Source organism: Phocoena phocoena, chromosome 1, assembly GCF_963924675.1.
Source record: "Phocoena phocoena chromosome 1, mPhoPho1.1, whole genome shotgun sequence".
Lineage (NCBI taxonomy): Eukaryota > Metazoa > Chordata > Mammalia > Artiodactyla > Phocoenidae > Phocoena > Phocoena phocoena.
This window is the reverse complement of record NC_089219.1, coordinates 20,335,866-20,359,032: the sequence shown is the minus strand read 5'-3', so window position 1 is coordinate 20,359,032 and position 23,167 is coordinate 20,335,866. Positions and strand designations below refer to the sequence as shown.

The 23,167-nt window shown below is 44.1% G+C and overlaps 1 protein-coding gene across 1 annotated transcript; it reads right to left on the bottom strand.

Moving 5' to 3' along the window:
• Window positions 1–20: 20 nt before the first annotated feature.
• Window positions 21–8,118, bottom strand: PDIK1L (PDLIM1 interacting kinase 1 like). The gene is made up of 3 exons (XM_065889270.1): window positions 7,875–8,118; window positions 4,846–5,147; window positions 21–862 (listed from the first exon to the last, which is right to left on the bottom strand). The coding sequence occupies exons 2-3, from the start codon at window positions 5,128–5,130 to the stop codon at window positions 122–124; spliced, it is 1,026 nt and encodes a 341-aa protein (XP_065745342.1). The 5' UTR covers window positions 5,131–5,147; window positions 7,875–8,118; the 3' UTR covers window positions 21–121.
• Window positions 8,119–23,167: the final 15,049 nt, after the last annotated feature.

Here is a 23,167-nt window from a genome sequence, read left to right as displayed (position 1 = left end):
AAATCTAAACCCTTAAAAGGTGGAGTTTAGCTTTTTATATTCTTTTTCAGCCACATTATGTTGCATCACTGTTAAAACAGAAGCAGCATATTATCCAAGATATTTGCAAATAATATATGTGTCACGTTTCCCAGCTGCTATCTTTAAATGCAATTTGTACTAATCTGAGTTCTAGTTCAAAAGCATCTGGACGATCCTGAGGGTTTGCAGCCAGCATTTCCTTAATCAGTTGTTTCATTCGCCCATTCATAGACTTTTTCTTCACAGGAATGAGAAGTTCCATTTTGGGATTTTCCAGAAGTGCCTCCCCAACAGGCACGATCTCAGTTCCTTGTTTTACATAACTCCCCAAGAGTTCCTTCTTTGTCTCTGTGTCTATGAATGTGATCCTTTCCAGCATTGCCCAGATGATAATCCCCAGAGCAAAGATGTCAGCTTTTGCTGTGTAATGTCCCTCCCACACTTCAGGAGCCATGTAGAAATCTGTTCCACACGCTGTGGAAAGGAAACACTTGTTTACACTGACGGGTTCTTCTGGATTCTGCCCAAATGCTGAACAAACTTTACTTAGACCAAAATCAGCCACTTTCAGTGTGGGTTCCAAGTCACTGGTATCCAACCGGCTCTGAGAAATCAGGATGTTATCAGGCTTTAGATCTCGATGGATGATCTGGTTTTTATGCAAGAAAGCCAGGGCACTGCTCAGCTGAAGCATGAAGCTGGTGTTAGTTTTACGATTGGGTTTCCTGGACAACAGATACTCATTCATATCTCCTCCATCACAAAAATCCATCACAAACCACAAGTAATAGGCGCTTCTGGGATCAAAGGCAATTTCTCCCTTTAGTGAAGTCTCTACAAGCTATAAGAAATAAAAAAACAGATTACAATCATCTGCACAGTTTATACAATTCAGCTATAGAGAAAGAGTTACTGATTAAGTTAGTCTCCAATGTTAAGTGGGAATTCCATGAATATTTTATTTGGTCAGTGCTTTCATATGTGCGTTTTATTTTAAACTTTAGTACTTCAAACTGTCACTTTGTCCCTAACAAATACACATCAAATCTCCAAGTCAAGAGGTAAAAGCTTATTTAAAAATAGCTTTATTCTGAAAAGTATCCAACTGGCTATACATTTTCTACATGTGTCAATGGAGATGAACTCTAACCCTCTAGTTAATAGCTTCCTGAAAAGATCAAAGTTTCAGCAGGTAGATTTGCCAGCTGGGGAATAAACATCAATTAGGAAATTCTATTCCATGAAACAGCCTGAAATCTACTTCTTGCGTATTGCACTTACACCATCAACATAATCTGTGAAACTGAGAGAAAATTATGAAGGAACAACCAGTTGTTATAGAAATAAAGTGCTCCTGTTGTCACTGATAAAACTAAAGACATCATTACTTCATAAACTTCTACAAGCAGAATGCAAATATGTTAGCTATCTCTATCAATAGATGGCTTCTAAAAACCAATTTATAAAAATCATACATGCATTTTGATATAAAAATTCAAATCTGAGTTTGTATATTTGTTTGATACAAGCTGAAAATCTAGAATAAACCACTGTTTTACTTATATCATTATCTAATTATAACTCTCCTACTACCTGAAATTCAAGATTAATTACTTCACTGAACATGAACTACCTTCTAAAATACAGTGCTTTGAAAGCATTTGTCCTATGGTGTCCTTTTCAGGCCTATGGGTTGAATAGAAACTCAGTAGGGAAGGTGAGGAGTTGCTGAAGATTGAGTGAACCGCTAATTTTATGTTTAAATCTACTAGTACTTCCTTTTGTCTTTTTGGTGGGCAGAGGCAAAGAACGCCTCTCCATGCCATCTCCCCCAATGGCAAACAGCCATAACTGCAATGGTCTGCAGATGTCTTCTTTGCATACATTTTCCTTGTTGTATGTGTTTGCCACTGAGACAGAAAATGAAAGAAGAGAAAGGTCCAGATTATACAGTTATTTACCAGGTGCACTGTTACTAAATATGCTGAGATTAAAGATGAGCACCATCACTCTTCCTTCATTTCTTCTCTTCTTCTGTCTTCATTCTCAAAAGAAAACTTCCTAAATAGCTTTGAGCAATGCAGACTTCCAGAATTCAAATAATGGTTTAGAGTAAAGCCAGATAGTAGATATTTTAGGCTTGACAAACCACATAAGGTCTGTGTTCCATTCTTTTTCCTTTTCTTTCTTTCTTCTTCTTTTTTTTAAAACAACTCTTAAAAAATGTAAAAACTATTTTTAGTATCCAGGCCATACAAAAACAGGCTGAGGGCTATAGTGTGAGGGCCCTTGGTTGAGAGCTACAGAAATACAGATCCCAGTCTGCTTACTGTCACGTGTAGAGGATGTTAGCCATTGGTTCTCTTGCCTGAAGTCCTTTAATAGCTTCCCTGTTCTCTTAGGATATAGTCTAAGCTCTTTAACATGGGCTATGGGATCCTGTGTGCTCTGACCCTGGCTGATCTTTCTAGCCTCATCTAAAACAACTCTCCCTGTATAGTGCAGTCTTAGTATTTTCTTTCAATTTTTAGAACGCTTCATGCTTTTTGCTTCTAGACATTTTTATGTATAGTTATTTCTGCCCGGGAAGTTTTCTCAGTCACTCACCTGGCTAACTCCTATTCACCCTGCAAGTTTCAGTTGAAACAGTTCTTAATTCCTGAACCCCAGGATTATGTCAAGTTCCCTACTCTATGTGCCAATACCATCTTGTACTTTTCATTCATGACACTCAACACAAGTATACATATTGGCCACTAAGTTCCTATGCATAAGATGTATCCTCTGTTAATTATTTGTTTTACATTTCTTCTAGGTGAGGTTTTCAGCTCTCAGGAACTGACTGAATGATTCCAAATGAGAACAAGGAAGATATCTAGAAAAACATGGAGAAAAAAAAAATTTATGTACAGAATGGTACATGGTAAGACCATGTATAGAGACTCTGTGGTCACACTATAGATTTGTTTGTCTTTACTAGTGTAAATTTAGAGTAGGCACTTGCTGAAGCGTGGATGAATGTCTGGTTAATGAAATAAATCCACAGAAAAGACAATTTTAATAGAGCTGCTTATTACTGAATACCTCCTATGTGCCAAGTATTGTATCTACATCACCTCTAATTTTGACAACTCCCATGGAAGGCAGAAATTATTATTCCTTACATATGAAGATACAGATGCTGGGAAAAGGTGGGTTATGTATCCAAGGTGATACAGCTAGCAAAAAGTGCCACAAGTCAAACACAGGTCTATTAGGCTTTAAAAAGATGAAATAAATTATTAAACAAGAAGGTACTTCAGATTAAAAAAAAAATCACTGAATCAAGTCTGGAAGTACTTTATATCTTAAAGCCTTGAAAGATTACCTGGTTAATGCCTAGTTACTATAACAGTTGCTTGATCTGGACTCAAGGATACCATCAGTACTTGCAAAGACAACATATGTTTAAATGTCTTTGCACTTGTAGTCTGATTATGCACTTTAGTCTCCAAAATTCAATGCAAAGTCCAGCAAGGTTCTATCCACTTTTAGGAGGGAATGTGGTAAGAATGTTTCTGATAGTTTCTATCATTGCAACGTACATAATAAGCACTTTTAGAAAAAAATACAATAAAACAAACAGGCTAAACAGTTGTGTTTTATATCCCTTATCTTACGAGAGAAAACTTCAGGGCACAGCATGCTAAACTTGCAGTATAAATTAGGTTCTCAAGACTGATATTTGTTTGCCATACAATGAAACTTGCAAGTTTCTAATTACACAGAATAATGCGTTCGTTTTCTTTGTTGTTCCTAGTCCAAAAGCTTTTGCTGTTTTAAAAGACTTTTGTACCCTGATGGTAAATTCTGAATTTAGACACACTCATGGCAAGTTGTTTCCTATTCCAGGAATAACTGGACTTAAGAAATTTTGCTCTGGCCTTTAACTAGCTATGTTTTAAGTATCTTTTCTCTTCATCAAGTGTAGAGCTACTAGAGATTTTGACCTATGGCAGAAGCCAATCTTAAAAAAAAAACCAAAAACTTTGTTTTCCTATATTAATGCTTTCCCCAGGTCTACAGAAGAGTAATTTGGAGGCAAAACAGTAATCTGGAGGTTAAAAGAGCACAAGTTTTAGCTGCTGGATACTTCTATGTTTAGCTCCCAATTCTGCCACTTGCTATGTGATTCTGGATAAATTCATTATCTATTCTAAGCCTCAGTTTCTTCATTTGTAATGATGGGAATAATAGTACTTTCCTCATAGGATTGCTCTGAGCACAGAGCATGGAATGAGTAGGAACCCAAATGTTAGCTATCAGCACTGTTAATAACATTCAGGTGCTACACCACATACTCCATGAAAAGTCAATGGAATTGCATGGTTAAGACATTAAATAACCTTCTAAAACAGCAGAGGCTTATGTTCAAGCCAGTGATCTATAAAGAAATGCCCAATTACCTATGGGTACTACTACTAGTTGTACAGTTTTTCCTTCTCTTCTGTATTCAGTTCCAAAAAAACCTGATTTCAAATAAGTGAACTAATTAGACTCTAGTCTCGATCCCTTCTCTAGTTCCTATGTTGCCCCATTCCGATGCAGATTGGCAAGTACCATGGCATAACAGGTGGCATATGTTATTTTTAGGTATTTGCAACACAGGTTTAAATAAAACCTTGTTTTAAAGCAAACGTCTACTCAGTTCTTGGCAGACCCCTATCTACTTCTAACTATATAACCTGCATTTAAAAGTAGAAGTTCGTCTGACTCTTTCAATCCTCTTATTGCTGACCAATGCTACTTTCAAATCATTTCTATTTCCCATTCAACCACACATACCTGTAAATAAAGGGAAGAATTAGAGCCGTGGGACATCTTTTGCACCATCCCATCCTTTTGTAGGATGCATTCCTCCAAGTGAATCACATTTGGATGCTGGCTCTTGATACTGCTTAGTGCCCAGAACTCACGCAGGGCTAGTTCAACATTTTCAGGTGCATGGCATCGAATTTTCTTCACTGCCACCCGTGCAGAGGTCTTTCTGATGACTGCTTCATATACAACACCGTAACTACCTCGGCCTACCTCCCGTATTAGATCGTACTTTGGCTGGCTACTCACCATCTTCAAGGTCAAGGTTTCTGGAAAAATCAACAAAGCGCTCTGTTGACATTAGGTCTGCCTACTGGCTTGTATTTCTTCTTATGCACGATTTAGTTATCATCTGTCTCACTGTTTGCAGTGCTTGAACGATATTTGCTGTACATTGGGTAAATCTAAGTATCTTAATAATAGAAAACCAGGTAACACTAACGTAGTACTTACCACGCATCAGGAACTGTTCCAAGCAGTTTATAACATTAAATTCATTTAATCCTCACAGCAGCATTATGAGGTAGATACTATTATGGTCATTTTATAGATGAGGAAACTAAAGCACAGAGTTTAAGCAACATGCCCAAGGTCAAACAGCTAGTAACTGGTGGACCTGGGATTTGAAACCAGGCCATCTGGCTCTGACAGCCTTCATTTTAACCACTACACTATACTGCTTCTTACATGAACCGCTTCAAAACATCACTGCTAAAAATAAACCCAAAAATTCAGTATTTATTTACTGATTGTGAAAAAACAAACGGAACTCCAGCTTCTCCTGAAAACTGACACACACATAAAAGGTCATAAAAATGGCAAAACCAAAAACCAACCCTCACAGTTAGAAATACAAAAACCTGGCTTATGCTTAGGGACTGAAAGTGAACAAGATCACATAGAGAAGTGAAAATGTGCAGTTGTTTTTATTATTTAAAAGTAAATGGGGGCTTCCCTGGTGGCGCAGTGGTTGAGCGTCGGCCTGCCGATGCAGGGGACGCGGGTTCGTGCCCCGGTCCGGGAGGATTCCACATGCCGTGGAGCGGCTGGGCCCGTGAGCCATGGCCGCTGAGCTTGAGCGTCCGGAGCCTGTGCACCGCAGCGGGAGAGGGCACAGCAGTGAGAGGCCCGCATACCGCAAAAAAAAAAAAAAAAAAAAAAAAAAGTAAATGGTCAAACTGTGTATGTTCTTATTTTAATTTTGTTTATGTTATTTCCTTATTTCTTGCAAAATAAATGAAACTACAGTTTGTGGAGAAAAATGTTTCTTTAAAGATAAAGTAAGTTACTTAGAATACGGTTAAATTTTTGCTGTGGTTTTAGCAATAGTTATTTAGATCTAGGTCTTTTTTGCCAACGAAAACTGTCCTGCATCTTAAGGGGTTCTCTGAGGGAGTTCTTTGGAATTCAATTTGATAAATCATTTAAAGGCAGGAGCAAAGGCCCTACACGGAAACGCTCACGTGTTGAATCAAGAAAGTCTGAAGTGTGCCTCCTCACTCTCCGAAGAATGTCAAGATTCGGAAGAGCTTCAGGAACAAATTCTCATTTGTAGAATGCCAGCATGGGCAAGAAAAGTAACCTGAGATTGAACAATTTTTATATTGTACAGTTTAGGGGAACAAAAAGCTATCGACACTAGAGCCTGTGAAATTGGGACGGGCTATTTTAAGTCCATAGGATAGATTTAATAAAGAAAATGAAAGCTTCTGAGATTGTTTCTTAGTCCCACTTCCTCTAACTGGACACCCACTCTTCAAATTCCTGCAGTATTTCCTAGGGTCTGATTTCCTGCCACAGAATCCTCTGCCCCAGCTGTACAGTGGACATTCCTGTCCTCCGTGGATCGCCAACTCCTATCCATCTCGAAGTGGCTCCTGCCTTTGAAGCTGTCCCATATCGCCATACGAGAGAGCCCCTGAATAAGGGGGAGGGAGGGTGTTTCTGCAATCCTTGAGATCCCGGGTCAAAACACAGCACGGTGATGCATCCCGCGCGAACCTCGGGGACTTGGGACGGCATCCCCCGGGCCCCCGCGCCTGCCGGGCGCACCCCGCGCTCGGACTCGGGCCGGCCAGGCCGTACACCTGCCGGCGCCCGGGAAGGGCCAGTCCTAGGCAGAGGTGTTGCCCGACGCGGCGGCTCAGGGCCCCGCTCATTGGCCAAGTATCAGGCCCTCCCCCTCCCCGGCTACTTCCAGATGAAACCCGGAGGGGATCCTGCCGGGGCCCTTTACCCCGAGGAGCCAGTCCTGCAGCTGCCCGACTCCTCGGGGCCAGCAACTGAGGCCTGGGGCCTGGGGAGGAGGCCACGGGCAGAAGAGGAGGCCGCTGCTGGGGCCGGAGGCCTGAGGCGCGCGGGGCCTTCCCCGGGATGCCTCCGCTGACAGCTCTGTGACAGGCCTCCTGGGGCGGGAGGCACGTGCAGGGCCCTCGGCTCTGCAGCAAAGCCTCTCTGCCACGCCGAGGGGCCAGATTTACCTCAGGGTAGCCGCCGCCGCTTCTCCCTCTCACGGGCTCTGCAGGCCGCCATTATCAGGCCGCTCGCGCCTCAGCCGCCGCGGCCTCCAGTCAGAGGCCGGCGCGCGCCCCCGTGGTGCGCGCGGACACACCCCCTTACGCCGCGAGACCCCGCCCCCCTCCGGCTCTCCGTGCGTGAGCCGGGACGCCAAGCGCCGGTCCTACTGGGCGCGTGCCCGGCGCTCCGCTGGTCAGCTCCCGGCTCCCGTGGCTTTCCCCAGCCGGGAGTCGCGGAAGGGGTGCGCGCTCCGGAACGCACCACTCGTGCCCCTCCCCGCAGGGGTGGCTGGGATCGGGGAAGCCCACTCCACACCCGGGGCTTGGTCGCCTTCCAGCCTCAGCGGGTGTCCACGGCCCGCGGCCCCGGAGTGGTGGCCCGCGGCCCCGGAGTGGTCCCCCGCAGCAGGTCCGGGCCGGGGGCGGTGCGCGCGCCTGGTGCGCCTCCCCTCCCCCGCTCCTCCCCCATTTCCAACCTACCGAGCTGCGGGCAGGTATGCGGGGTCGCTGGGGTGGAACGCCTGGTGCATCTTCCTCCGCGCGGGCCTGGGATGCCTGCGGTAAGCGGACCTTTTCCGCGGACCCGCGGGGAGGTGCAGCCCGAGCTGGGAGGCCTGGCGCCCGCCCCGCCTGGAGGGAGGCTGCACCTTTTGTCAGAGTCACTGAGCCATGTTTGCGGGCGGTGCAGTTGCTGAGGTGGCAGCGGCGGCGGCGGCGCGGGGCTGGCTGCGATCATCTGGGAAGACGCCCCTGCTTCGCTGGCGCGGTGGTATCTCCCTTAAAGAAGTCGGCGCCTTGTTGTTCCGGGGCTCTGCAGCCGCGAGTCGGAGGCGCCCTGCCCCCGGCGGGGAGGAAGGGGCCGCGGCGCGGAGCTTGGCTCCTGCAGCGCGCGCACGCCCTGCCTGGCGGCGACACCCTCGAGCTCCTCGTGGAGAGTTGGGATGCCCCCCGCTTCTGCAGCTAGCGACGGAGGTCCGGGCCGGCCGGGGCCGGGATTGACAGCGAGGACAGCCCGACGGTCAGTCTGAGGCACTGGGGCACCCCACAGCCGTCAGCCAGATCCAGGCCCGCGTTCGCCTGACAGCAGCCCGGGACTGTCAGTTGCTCAGAGACCCGGACCAATCGGTCATTCAGTTCGTTTCACAGATCAGTAAGCAACCGCCAGAAACGTCCATTCTTTCTTCGCCGATTTAATCTGCACCTGCTTTTTGTCAGTAAAGGGGTTGTTCCTCTTCCCAGTGCTGTATAAGGCACAATGTGCAAAGAATTTCTTGTTACTGCTCTCAAGGATCAACCAATTACCCGTTCTATTTTCTGTTCTCCATTTATGGACCTTCTCCCGAGAGTCTGGGACTGGGTAAAGTCTTTAAGTGATCTCCCCTAATCCTAACCAAACCCTACGAGGGCAGGGTTTATTACTAACCCTGTTTTTACAGGTAAGGAAGCAGACCTCTGCCTTATTTGACAGAAAGGTGTCTGTTTTGGGGTGGGGGGCACCTGCCTTGAATACCCACTCCCCTGGTGTAAACCCTCCTGCCCACCTCCAAAAACAAAAAACCCTGCTCGGTAATCTGTTCAGACTAGTCCTGAGTGCAGTGTACCAGTCTTCAGCTGTCAGCTGGGAATACTGATGTATTCTGAGTTTTGGATTCTGCCCTTGAGAACAGAGGGAAAGTAGAGGGCTCTGTGTAGACAGCTACTTACCTGTGTGTAACTGATCAGAATCTGGGGAGGGGTATTTCTTTGGTCAAAGGAGACTTTTCTTTTTGTCTCTTTGTCTCAGTCATTAAATACTGGAATCCCTCCTCTCAAGATGGTTGCAGAACTTGAAATCCACTCCCATAACTCCAAAGTTATGGAACTGGCTCTAAAGTCTGTGAAGTAGATGTTTAAATAATTTGGGGGTGTCCTCTTTAGGAAAAAGATTACAAAGTGGACCTGTGAATACATTTCTGAGGCCTTGGAAAGGGTCTCTGTGAGGGACTCTGAAGCTTAAGCTTCCGAATAAATCTGCCCTGAAGATTACATTATATCATTATATTTGCCCATAAGCCTTTTACTAGGCTGAGAGTTCCTGGGGACAGGAACCTTGTCTGTGATTTATTTCTGCATCCTCCTTTATCTGATATCATACCAAAATACTCCTGAGGATAGCATTGTCATACATTGCTGATGGGAAGGCAAAATGATGTAACTCTAACTAAGGTAATTTGGCAATCTATAGCCACATTACATATGTATTTACTCTTTCACCCAGTAAACCTAGGTCAGGGCTAAACTTGCAGGAATCTGTCCTAGTGATATATTGGCAAAATACAAAAAGCTCTGTGCACAAGGCTATTCATTATGGCATTATTTTTATAGCGAAAAATTGGAAACTGCTTGTGTCAGTTAAGAACTAGCTGAATAAATTATAGTACAGACACAGGATGGAGTGCTATGTAGCTGTAAAAAGATATGTGGAAGAGTTCTTATATATACTGATAAACAGAAACTAATATGTAGTGATGCCCATATACGTTAAGGGAAATAAGATACATAGCGTTTATAGTATGCTATCTTCTGTGTAAGTGGGAAGATATAAATATACATTAATTGCTTATATTTAAAAGTTAAACAATAGAAAACTAAACTCAATCTTGTAAAAATTGTTTGCTATATGGGATGGAGTGGGTAGGGATGGAAATGAGACTTCTGTGAATATACATTATTATATAGTTACTATTTTGGAAACTTGTAAATGTTGCATATTTATAAAACAGTCAATAAAAAGAATAAAACACTCCATAAAAATTAAAAACAAATGGAGGGACTTCCCTTATGGTGCAGTGGTTAAGAATCCACCTAACCAATGCAGGGGACATGGGTTCGATCCCTGGTCTGGGAGGATCCCACATGCTGCGGAGCAACTAACCCCGCGTGCACAGCTACTGAGCCTATGCTCTAGAGCCCACGAGCCACAACTGCCGAGTCCTGCGCGTCTAGAGCCGGTGCTCCGCGAAGGGAGAAGCCACCACAATGACAGAGGCCCGCACACCGCGGTGAAGAGAGGCTCCTGCTCGCTGCGGCTTGAGAGGGCCTGCATGCAGCAACGAAGACCCAAATGCAGCCAAAGATAGATAAATAAATTTTAAAAACAAAAAACAAATGGGAACAAATGAAGTGGTATAACTACACAGGGAAAATAATTTTAAGTGGCTTTATAAGTATTTTGACTGTACCTCCCTAATAGGATATAATCTAAGGATGAACTAGAACAGCATAGAAATATTAAATGGCATTTGTTAGCCTTATTATTAGTAATAATATTGCTATTCTGAAGCTGTGATAGTTATATTTTTGGATAAAACAAAGTAGTTGTGTCAGTGGCAGTAGGAATCAAGATTTTCGGCATATGAGAAAAAGAGTTGCAAGTATTAAAGAAGGCTAGGATGAGCTTAGATTTGAGTTACATAGCAGAATGAATGAAATATGTATTTTTTTCTCTCAAAAATGTATTTTCTAGCTCTGCTGAAAAGGCCTAGAAGCAAAGACCATCCCAGTAGTAATGAACACCCCAAGTGCACAGATTTGGTCTCTAAATACCATTTTCCAGTTTAAAAATCAATTAAGAATTAAACAAAGAAAGTCAAGGCTCCTTTGATAACTGGCTGGTTCTAGATCTGGAGCAGGAAAGATGAGGTTGGGTTGTCTTATGCCTGAAGGCCAGGAAGCTATCAAAGACTATTAGGATCATGTAAAAATGACTGAGGAACCAATACAAAGGGGCCCCACTGGCCAAAGATGGAACAATTTGAGCACTAAAAGAAAAATAATGACTTCAATAGATTGCAACACATAAGATACATAAAAATAATTAATGATACATAAGGAAAACACATTTTTATCAATGGAGTTTTACAGGAAATCAACTAATTACTACAAACACTGATAAAGAAAATAAAAAATTTTTTGCTCTTTCCTTGATGAGTTATATTGCAGGTGACCAAATAGTAGATAAGAAAAAGTTATTTTTTATAGAAGGATCCAATTAATAAATGCAGGAGAAACGATAGATTTAGAAAGGCACGATTTTGCAAAACCTAATGAAATAATGAGTCCTGGCAACAATCGTGAAATGATGCTGAAACAACTGGATGAAAAATTGTTGGGAAAATTTGTAATGCAGACCTTAGGCTGACACTGCCTGAACCCACTGACCAACCTTAAAATCATTAAGAGGGGGATACAATGCTCTCCATGGAATATTCTTGCCTGGAAAAAAAAAAAAAAACCCTAATCAAGCCAAGATCTAATTATGAGTTTACCAGAAATATGGGGCATAGACAAACACCACAGTCAGCCAAACTCACAAGGTGGGACATTCTACAGGACAAGTGACCTGGTTTCTGCAACAAATTCATGGCATGAAAATTAAAAAGGAGGGTAGAATGTTAAATCATATAACTCAACACACTTACCAAATGCAAAAACATTACTTGGATACTCATTCGAGTGAACTCACTGCCAAGACATCTTAGGTACAAGCAGGGAAATTTGAATGTGAACTAATTGATTAAGGAATTATTTGTTCTTTTTTGTTAGGTGTGATAATGACACAGTGCCTGTGGTAATAAAAGCCTTTTTCAGTTAGAAATGCACAGTAATGTATTCTGGATAAAATGAAATGAGGTTAAGGATATGTTTTAAAATACTCTGCAAGCAGCATAGCAAACAAAAAGAGGGAGGAAGACTGGCAAAATATTGTTAGTTGTTGAAACTTGGGTACATGGGGTTCATTATGCTATTCTCCTTTTTGTGTATGTTTGAATTTTTCCGTAATATAAAGTTAGACAACCATGCTCAAAAAATTGAAATGTCTTGGATAGGTGGGAACTTGGCTGTAGCAATCCTGACCCCTGGTGGCAGGTTCTATTGGTGCAGCTGCTGCCCCCACCTTAGAGCAGGTCTGAATTCCCAGACCTGCCTAGAGCCCTACGAAGTGGGTAATATTAGTATACTATTTTACAACTGAGGAAACTGAGACTCAGAGGGACTAATGAATCACTGGTGGAGCCAAGGGTCCAAAGTCCCATAAATTTCTGTGTTTCCGGACCTTACTTTTCCTATCTTAAGCAAGGGATCACATGGGAAGAGGCAAGCAGAGATGCCCCTGATTAGAACAGGTCCACAGGAAGCAGACCATCACGGAGCAATTTCACCTGTAAACTACAGATAAATAGAAGTAAGTAATATAAATGTAAATACATAATAGGTAATATTCATATTACCTCCAGTGCCAGGCATTGTACAAAGTGCTGTTTATACATTATCTCATTTACTCTGCACAGTTATCCTGTGAGGCATACGATTACTACTCCCCTTTTATAACTGAGGAAACAGAGGTTCTAAGAGGTGAGAGGAGGGAATTGTCTGGTGGTCCGGTGGTTAAGACTTGGCACTCTTACTGCCGGGACTGTGGTTCAATCCCTGTTCAGGGAACTAAGATCCCACAAACCACACAGAGTGGCCAAAAAGAAAGAAAGAAAGAAAGAGGTGAGAGGACTTGTCCTAAGTCACACAGCTAGGAAATGTCTGAATTGGGACTTGAACCCAGGTCTGACTATAATTCCTATGTGTTTCTTAAATTATTTTTTTTGACATATAGTTTACATACACTGAAATTCTCACAGTTTAAGTGTATAATGCTTGCATTTATAACCTCTAGTAACTCTTACACTGCTTGTCTCACTTTAGCATGAATGCAAATATTAATTTTTTCCTGAATATTTTATTAATTTTTTCTAAGTAGGAATGGGAGCCAAGAAAGAGAAGAAAACGGTCAAAAAAGGGAAGGGGGGCAAGTAAGGTCAAAGTTCACAGTTCTGCCTAGAGCTGACCATCCCTCTGGAGATTTTCTTTTCTTATACAAAGGGGTGGCTCCTTATATTTTTATCCTCTCTCTTCTTTTAGAAGAATCTCCATCATTCCCTCTCAGCCACTTAAACGTAATGTCAGTGCTTCTCAGATGGGGTGATTTGCCCTTTGGGGGACATTTGGTGGTGTCTGGAGATATTTTTGGTTATCACAGGTGGGAGGGTAGATGCTGCAGGCATCCAGTAGGAGAGACCAAGAATGCTGCTAAACATGCTACAATGCATAGAACAGTCCCCAGCAGCAAAGAATTATCCTGCTCAAAATGTCAATAGTGTGGAAACTGAGAAACTCTCGTCTACAACAGTAGACTTGCTATGCACGCACCTCCAAGGCAAGTCTCTTGGTCCCCTTTCCCATCAGATTGCTGGCCCTAAATTCCACCCGTGTAGAAATTCTGGAGGCATCATTGATGATTTTCCAGAGACTTAGTACCCTTTAAAGTCATCTCACCCTAGGCCAACCACAAGGTGTTATCAAAATGCTACCAAAATTTTAAAAATTTATTTATTTGGCTGTGCCAGGTCTTAGTTGCAGCACTCGGAATCTTTTAGTTGCAGCATTTGGGACCTCTTAGCTGTGGCATGTAGGCTTTTAGTTGTGGCATGTGGGATCTAGTTCCCTGATCAGGAATTGAACCTGGGCACCCTGCCCTGGGAGTGTGGAGTCTCAACCGCTGGACCACCAGGGAAGTCCTGCAATTAAATTATTAAGGATGACTAACTAACCAGGCCTACCAGTGACTGTTTGGGGGAGAGGCTCCTATCTTGCCATAGCAGGGAGAATCCCCATCAGTATTCCTTCCTCTCACCTTCCCCAGCTGGGGGAGCCCCAGCCCCATCTCTGCAGGGGGAGGCTGATGCAGAAACTCCTTTGGCACTAACGTGCTGTGTAACCTTGAACAAGTCTCCTCCCTGCTCTGGGCCTGAGTTTCCCCGTTTGCAAGATGAAGGGTCTGACCAGCTCATCGCTAAGGATCCCTCTAGCTCTGACACTGATTCTTCAATCCTACACCTCCACTATGCTTGTACCAAGAAGACTGAAATGGTCATTTCTTTTTTTTTTTTTTTGGCCATGCTGTGTGGCTTGGGGGATCTTAGTTCCCCGACCAGGGATCGAACCTGGGCCCTCAGCAGTAAAAGCTCGGAGTCCTAACAACTGGGAATTCCAGGACTGCCAGGGAATTCCCTGAAATGTCATTTCTGATCCAGCCCCCGGACAAGTGATTTAGGGGCCCAAGAAGGTCATGTGCCAGATACAAGCTGTTTTGTCTTTGGATGGGTCCTAGTTGTCTCCTTGGTGAGGACTGAGAACAGCTGGAGCATCTGGTAATTAAGACCAAACTCCATATGCCCTGCCCTTGGTGCCAAGAGCTGCTGTTGGGGGTTGTCCCTATCTGAGAAATCACAGTGGATGAGGAGTTGAGGGCTGCAAGATAAGGTCCCAAGAGCATCCCAAACTGTGGATTCATTCAGCTTCTCAGCAGGTACTGAGATGATGAAACTTGGGCTGCCTCTGACCTTTCTGGATGCTTCATGTTATAAGGGCAGAAACCCAACTCAAACTGACTTAAAAGGAATGATTGGCACGCTTGCCCAAGAAGAATGGAGGTGGGAGGGCTAGCTTCAGGGAAGGTTTGACTTAGCTGCTCACATATCACCAAAGATCCTTTAGTGATGCTGACTTCATCTTAATGCTGGCTCTTCTCATGGGCCCAGGTGGTCAGCAGTGCTCCTAGGGATTCAGCCATAGGAGTTCACATCCCACAGGAACAAGAAAGTCAATTCCAACCTCTGTTCCTCAGACCACAGTACAAGAACTGATTGGCTCATCTAGGGTTGTGGGCTCTTCTTTGACCACACTCTGTGCCTTGGAGGATGGGACTTAACTGGCTTAAGTCCAGAGGCTAGAGGGGCAACCAGCAAATGTCACTACACATACCCTTACCAAGGAGTCAGCTAGTACCTGGCACATGGTGGGCACTTTATTCATTAAGTCAACAGCTATTTAGTGAGTATCTACTATGTGCAAGAAATTATGCTAGGTGCTGGTAAAAAGCAGTGAACAAGAAGGCAAGGCCCCTGTCCTCATGGTCCTCAAAGTCTAGTAGGGTAGATGGAAACACCTAAATGAGCAAAAACAGTACAGTATGATTAGTTCCAGAAGGGGGTTACATGAGCCCAGAGGAGGGGACCCTAAGCTGTTCTGATGTGAAGGGGCCTGGGGGATCAGGGAAGCCTTTTGACAGGAGGTAGCATTGAAATTGAGACTTGAGGGTCCAAGTGAGACACTTTGACACTCCTACAAGCTGACATTCTTTAAATATTTGGTCAACAGTTATTTAGAGCAGGGGCTGTGCAGTGTTTGGGGAAAAGGGAGAGAAGGAAGCCCCAGGTTACCGCACTTAGCTTCTTGATGGTCCTGAGCCATTGTGCCCTGGACAAAACCTGTAGACCCCACATAGCAAAACAAAGTAGGCCTGCTGCTCAGTGTAGCACCAAACGTTGCTTAGGTTCTCCCCTTACCTCCCAACCCCAAAGCCTTACCCACATCCTCCTTGCAACAGTATACAGAGCTCTCCCTGAGATGAGTGCTAGTAAATATAATGTTCTCCAGCATGTATGGAGCCTAAGAGCGAGGCCCTGTTCCAGGCACTGGGCACGTGGCTAGTAACAAATGCACACCAGAGCACACCTACCTTTTTTTAAAAAATTAATTAATTAGTTAATTAGGTTGTGCCCGGTCTTAGTTGTGGCAGGTGGGCTCCTTAGTTGCGGCACATGGGCTCCTTAGTTGCGGCATGCATGTGAGATCTAGTTCCCTGACCAGGGATGGAACCTAGGCCCCCTGCACTGGGAGCTCAGAGTGTTAATCACTGCACCACCAGGGAAGTCCCTCACCTACCTTTTTATTTACTTCCATGAGGGATGGTGGAAAGAGACACATAAATACAGCTGTGAAAAGTGCTATGAAGGAGAAAATCTAAAGGCCACAAGATTAGTTAAGGGCATGAAGTGGTGGTAGGATGGGTTGTTTGAGTCATGGAAGACCTTTCCGCATGAGACATTTATGCTAAGAAGTGAGTGATGAGTAGCAATTGGCTAAGTGAGCAGTGGAGGGAAGAGCAGCGTGGGCAGAGGGAATATATGTGTCTGGCAGCTCTACCAAGAACTGAGGTGGAAGATTAAATCATGATTTGGGGGAAGCAATGGAGGGAGGAAGGTATAAAGAAGCTCCATTGTGCCTATAGTTACAAGCCTTGTCTCCAGTCCAACTTTATCAGTAATAAAGCCCATATCTTTTTTTTTTTTGGTCACGCTGCATGGCATGCAGGATCCAAGTTCCTTGACCAGGGATTGAACCCGTGCCCCCTGCAGTGGAAGGGTGGAGTTCTAACCACTGGACCACCTGGGGAGTCCCAAGCCCATATCTTTATCTCTCCATCTTCCTGATTTCCTTTCCCATTTCCTAACAGGTCCAGATCCCAGTTGAAAGGGGAAGAGGTGTGATGATCAGCCCCCAAACACCAATACAAGAGAGGGGCCACATCCTGTAGGGTCTTGTAGACCATGTGATTGATTTTGAGATAAAAGTAATGGGTTATTGAAGCTTTTTTTAAAATCGTGGTAAAATACGCATAACATAAAATTAATCATTTTAAAGGTGCAGTTACATTCACGTTGTTGTGTAACCATTGCCACCATCATCCCCAGAACGTCTTCATCTTCCCAAACTGAAACTCTGTCCCCGTTAAACACTAACTCTCCATTCCCTCTTCCCCTCAGCCCCTGGCAATCAGTATTTTACTGTCTCTAAGAATTTTACTACTACAGGTAACTCATATAAACATTATATATATAATATATAACAATATTTGTCCTTTTTGTCTGTCTTATTTCACTTAGCATAACGTGTTCAATTCATGTAGCATGTCAGAATTTCTTCATTTTTAAAGCTGAATGACCTTCCATCGTATGTATATATTACATTTTTTTAATCCACTCATCCAATGATTTTTGTTTATTCATCCTTCCATCACCAAAGTGTTTTAAGTACACTTTGATCAGATTTCCAGTTTAAAAGATCACTTAGCTGTCAGGTGGAGATTAGATCAAGGCTGAGTGAGACTGATGTGAAGGAGGTCAGTTGCAAAGGTCTCGGCTGCTGTGGGCTAGGCTGTGATCAGGGAGATGGGGAGAAGTAGACTTAAGGGCAAGTGGGAGACTGCACAGGATCTGGGCTTTTCAGGTTTAGGGTGGGAAGGACAAATTGTCAAGGAATGCTAGATTGAACTCAGTTTTCCTTAAGGACTCAGAGCTGAGGGGGTCCATTGGGCTGAAGATAAGGTACCCTCTCTTGACATCTCAAGTTTCCTCTCACCAACTCTGCTTTCTGGGGAACCCAGATTGAACCACCAAGAAACATTCTCATTATAATTTGGCTTTCCCTGTGGCCTTCTAACAGAGAAAGGACACACCAGTCTTCTGGTATGTACATTCTTGTTAAATTTATCTTTGTAAATTCTTAGATTGATACCTGCTTTAATGATTGATTCAGACTCTGTTGCTTGGTTATTGTCAATCCATTGACGAAAGATGAATCGCCTCTTGGAGGGCTGCAGGAAGTCAGTTTTGACATTGTAAAGCTGAGTCCCAAACTCAGGACCAAGGGAGATCCTGCCTTGTGAGTCCTTCTCCTGCCAGTCAGATTTCTCATGGAGACCCCCTTCTCTACCACTGTATTATATGCTGAGGGTTCTAGCTAAATTCTAGGTGAGTCTAGCTAAGAAGGCAGATGATCAAGAGGGACTGTAGTTATGCTGGGTGCCCACAGCTTGCCCCTTCCACTGCTGGTGGAGCTGTAAACTTTTTATTTTTTAATTGAAACATATGTACAACCTTTTAAGAAAACAACTGTCAATATTTACCAAGAACCCTTCCAAAAATCAATCCCACTTCTGAGAGTTGAGCCTAAAGGGATAATTAAAAACGTGGCATTCACTGTAGCACTATTGACAACAATGAGAAACTGAAAGCAAAAGATGTGTCCAACAACATATCCACAGGACAGAATATTCTGCAGCCACTAAAAAATAGGCATTCTCAAAGAGGCAGATCCTGTTCTTAAACAGGTGAAACTAATCTATGTGGAGGAGGGGTGGTAACTGATGGGGAAGGTGAAGGAATCTTCTGGGGTGATGGAAATGTTCTGTGTCTCCATCTGGGTGGCAGTTACATGGGTGAATATATGTGTAAAAATTACCTGAACTCCACACTTCATATTTGTGCTCTCTGCTGTTATATAGATGAGACTGCAATGTAAAAGAATGCGTTCAGAAGGCAACATAGCAATGCCCACTAAAATATAAGCTCCTGGAGAGAAGGGGCTTGACTGTTTTGCCGGCAGCTGTTTGCCCAGAGCCTAGAATAAGGCTTGGTACATTATAGGCCTTCAATAAGAGCCTATTGAATGATTATAGGAAAGGCTTAGAATAAAATGTTAAATGAAAAAAAAGTCCCAAAGTTGCACAACTTGTAAGTACTCTGTGATTGCAGTGTTGTAAAAATGATGGACAGGAAAAAGATTAGAAGGAAATGGAGTGAAACGGTGTTGGTGGTCGTGTTGAATAGTGGGATTATAGGAGATAATTTATTTTTTATTTTTATTGAGGTGACTGATTTAAAACATTACGTAAGTTTCAAGTGTACAACATTATATTTCTACTGCTGCATACCCTACAACGTGCTCACTACCAAAAATTTAGTTTCTATCCATCACCATACAGTTGACCCCCTTTAAACATTTTACCTCCCCTCTGCCCCTTTCCCTCTGGTAACGGCTACTCTGTTCTCTGTATCTACATGTTTGTTTTTGTTTAGTTTGGTTTGTTCATTTATTTTGTTTTTGTTCATTTGTTATATTCCACATATGAGTGAAATCCATACAGAATTTGCCTTTCTCTGTCTGACTTATTTCAGTTCGCATGATACCCTTGAGGTCCATCCATGTTGTTGCAAATGGCAAGATTTCATCTTTTTTAAATGGTTGATTAGTATTCCATTGTGTGTGTGTGTATCACATCTTTTTTTTAAAGAACGTATATATATATATATTTTAAATTTATCATTTTTGGCTGCATTGGATCTTCGTTGCTGCATGCAGGCTTTCTCTAGTGGCGAGCAGGGGCTTTTCGTCGTGGTGCGTGGGCTTCTCATTGCGGTGGCTTCTCTTGTTGCGGAGCACGGGTTCTAGGCACGCGGGCTTAGTTACTCCGCGGCACGTGGGATCTTCCCAGGCCAGGGCTCGAACCTGTGTCCCCTGCATTGGCAGACGGATTCTTAACCACTGGGCCACCAGGGACGTCCCATCACATCTTTATCTATTCTGTTGATGGGCGCTTGTGTTGTTTCCATATCTCGGCTATTGTAAATAGGGCTGCTATGAATATGGGGGTGAAGATAAGGAGATATTTTTTCCTTGATGAACGTCTTCCCCTTTCTGTTCTGTTTGTGATTCTTTTTTTAAAATAAATTTTTTATTTATTTATTTTTGACTGCGTTGGGTCTTTGTTGCTGCGTGTGGGCTTTCTCTAGTTGTGGCGAGCGGGGGCTACTCTTCATTGCAGTGCACAGGCTTCTCGTGGTGGTGGCTTCTCTTGTTGCAGAGCACGGGCTCTAGGTGTACAGGCTTCAGTAGTTGCAGCACGCGGGCTGAGTAGTTGTGGCTCGCGGGCTCTAGAGCGCAGGCTCAGTAGTTGTGGTGCATGGACTTAGTTACTCAGCGGCATGTGGGATCTTCCCGGACCAGGGCTCGACATGGATTCTTAACCACTGCTCCACCAGGCAAGTCCCGTTTGTGATTCTTTATGTGACATCATTTGGAAATAGAAGCTAACACTGAGTGAGTGCTTATTCTGTGCCAGGCTTTACACTTTACATTAAATGTACACTTTACATTTTTTAGCTCATTTAATTTTCACAGCAACCTTATGAGGTAGGTATTTCTCCCCATTTTACAGATGGGGAAACTGAGGCACATTGAGGTTAAGGAGTCTGACCAAAGCTACACAGCCCTAAGTAGCAGGTCTGGAAGGGAGGCCCAGCGGTAGTCTGGCTCCAGAGGCTACAGGCTTAACCATTATACTGCACTGCTCCTCAAAAACTAACGTCAAAACTCTAACTTTGAGACCTTTGTGACTGTGAGCCCCTGGACAATGAGCCCCTCTGCTCTCCTCTCCCTGGGATTGACCCTGTCTTCTGGGAGGCCCCAAAGGCCCCAAAGCACCTCAAAGGAGTGAAGAGGGGAGTGAGGTGTGGAGAACGAGCACCAGAAGAAAACAGGGGAGCAGGAGGGTCGAGGCCTGCCCTAAGCAGAACCGCAATCGCCCCACTCCTCAACCTGGGCTGTCTCAGGCCTGGGGCCAGGGCCAGGTCCTGCCATCCACTTCCTGGAAGCCGCCCCTCCCCCACGCCCTACACCCTCCCAGTCACTGTTCCTGGAAGTTAAAGGAACTGGGCCGCATGTTTATGTGGCCAGAGCAGATGCCTGTCTTTGGCTCTCACCACCCACAGGAGGACTCGGTGCTGCTGGCAGATAGGATTTGAGCTCCTGCCCAGCTGCTCACCTGCTGTGTGGCCTGCGGCGTGTTCCTTGACCTCTCACGAGCCTCAGTTTCCCCATATACATAACAGAGATACTAAAAGCACCTGAAGGGATTGAAGGCAACTGTGTGGATGACTCATTTGGCACTGCTGTCTGGCAAAGCAGAGCACCCACACAGGGTAGCTATTGTTACTATTATTATCCTGCCACCCTCATTCTCTTCAGGGCCACAGAAGGCCTGGAGAGATAAGCTGAAAAGGCAATCAAATGTCTTGGCTACCAAGAGGGAATGCCTTTCTAATCAGCATAAACGTCAGCGTCCAGTTATTAATACCCAACCAGCCCCATCAGCTCTTGGATTTAGCATTCCGACGACGAGGTGGAGAGTGGGAGGGCGGGGCTGGGGAACCTGTGGCTGAGGGCTGGAGAAGGAGCCCGCACTGTCTGTGGGAGCGGCCCTTCCAGGCCTCACAGGCAGTACCTAGCCCCTTCTCCCGCCAGACACCCTCGGCCTGCAGTCTAGGGTCTGGGAAGGTGCGAAATTCCTGCATGAACTCAAGCTCCAGGCAGTCAAATTCTCAGTCCCCTAAGGACACAGCACTGTCCTTCCAGGGATCCAATGCCCAAATGAGCAAGGCCCCCCAGTGGTGCCTCCAGAAGAGACAAATCAACTCATGGAATGGTGGAATGTTGAAGGTGGAAGGGGGGCTCAGAGAACCCCCAACCCGCCCTAGTGGCTTAGAACTCAGTCTCCGGACTCAGACAGACCACGGTGACTAGAAAAAATCTGTATCGCTTAGTTTCCTCCACTGTTAACTGGGAACAATATTTTCAAGTCTTTCATGTAATATAAACATTTTCATTTGGCTGTTGAAAGAACAAATGAAATAACTCATATAAGCACAGGGCTTAGTGTGCAGTGTGTCTGGTAAAGAGTAGGTGTTGGTAAGTATAACGTCTTCTTTCACACATTACTTCCTTCTTGCTCCTTCCCATGTGAGTGGCAGACCTCAAGGAAGAAAGCTGTTCCAGGAATTTCCCATTCCCCCACCTGAGCTAAAAATTTTACCAGACAGTGCTTCTTTGTTTTCTTAAATGACTTTAAAAAATTAAAACTTTAATTTTTTTTGCCGTATGTGGACCTCTCACTGTTGTGGCCTCTCCCGTTGCGGAGCACAGGCTCTGGACGCGCAGGCTCAGTGGCCATGGCTCACGGGCCCAGCCACTCCGCGGAATGTGGGATCTTCCCGGACCGGGGCACGAACCCGTGTCCCCTGCATTGGTAGGCGGACTCTCAACCACTGTGCCACCAGTGGTGCGCCATACTTTTGCCTTTTTCAGAATGTCATATTGTTGGACTCATACAATATGTAGCCTTTTCAGATTGACCTTTGTGACTTACTAATATGCCTTTAAATTTCCTCCATGTTTTTATGTGGCTCGATAGCTCTTTTTCAGTGTGTGTGCTGAATAATATTCTATTGTATAATGGGTTGTCTCACAGTTTATTTATCCATTCGCCTACTGAAGGACATCTTGGTTGCTTCCAAGTTTTGGCAATTGTGAATAAAACTGCTATAAACATTCACATGCAGGTTTTTGTGTGGATATAAGTTTTCAACTCATTTAGGTAAATGTCAAAGAGTATGATTGCTAGATCATATGGTAAGAGCATGTTTAGTTTTATAAGAAATTGTCAAACTGTCTTCCAGAGTGGCTGTACCATTTTGCATTCCAAATAGCAATGAATGAGAGCTCCTGTTGCTTCACATCTCGCAAGCATTTGGTGTGGTCAGTGTTTTGGATCTGGCCATTCTAATGGGTGTGTAATGGTATCTTGTTGTTTTAATTGGCAATTCCTTAATGACATATTATGTTGTATGTCTTTTCATATGCTTATTGGCCATCTATATATCTTCTTTAGTGAGCTGTTCAGATCTTTTGCCCATGTTTTAATAGGGTTGTTAATTTTCTTATTGTTGAGTTTTAAGAATTCTTTGTATGTGTTAACTCTTTTTTCTTTTAATATTTATTTATTTATTTATTTTTTTATATGGCTGTGTCGGGTCTTAGTTGCGGTATGGGGGATCAATAGTTGTGGTGTACGGGCTCTCTAGTTGTGGTGCACAGGTTTAGTTGCTCCACGGCATGTGGGATCTTAGTTTCCTGACCAGGGATCGAACCTGTGTCCCCTGCATTGGAAGGCAGATTCTTAACCGCTGGCCCACCAGGCAAGTCCCCTGGATAACAGTTCTTTG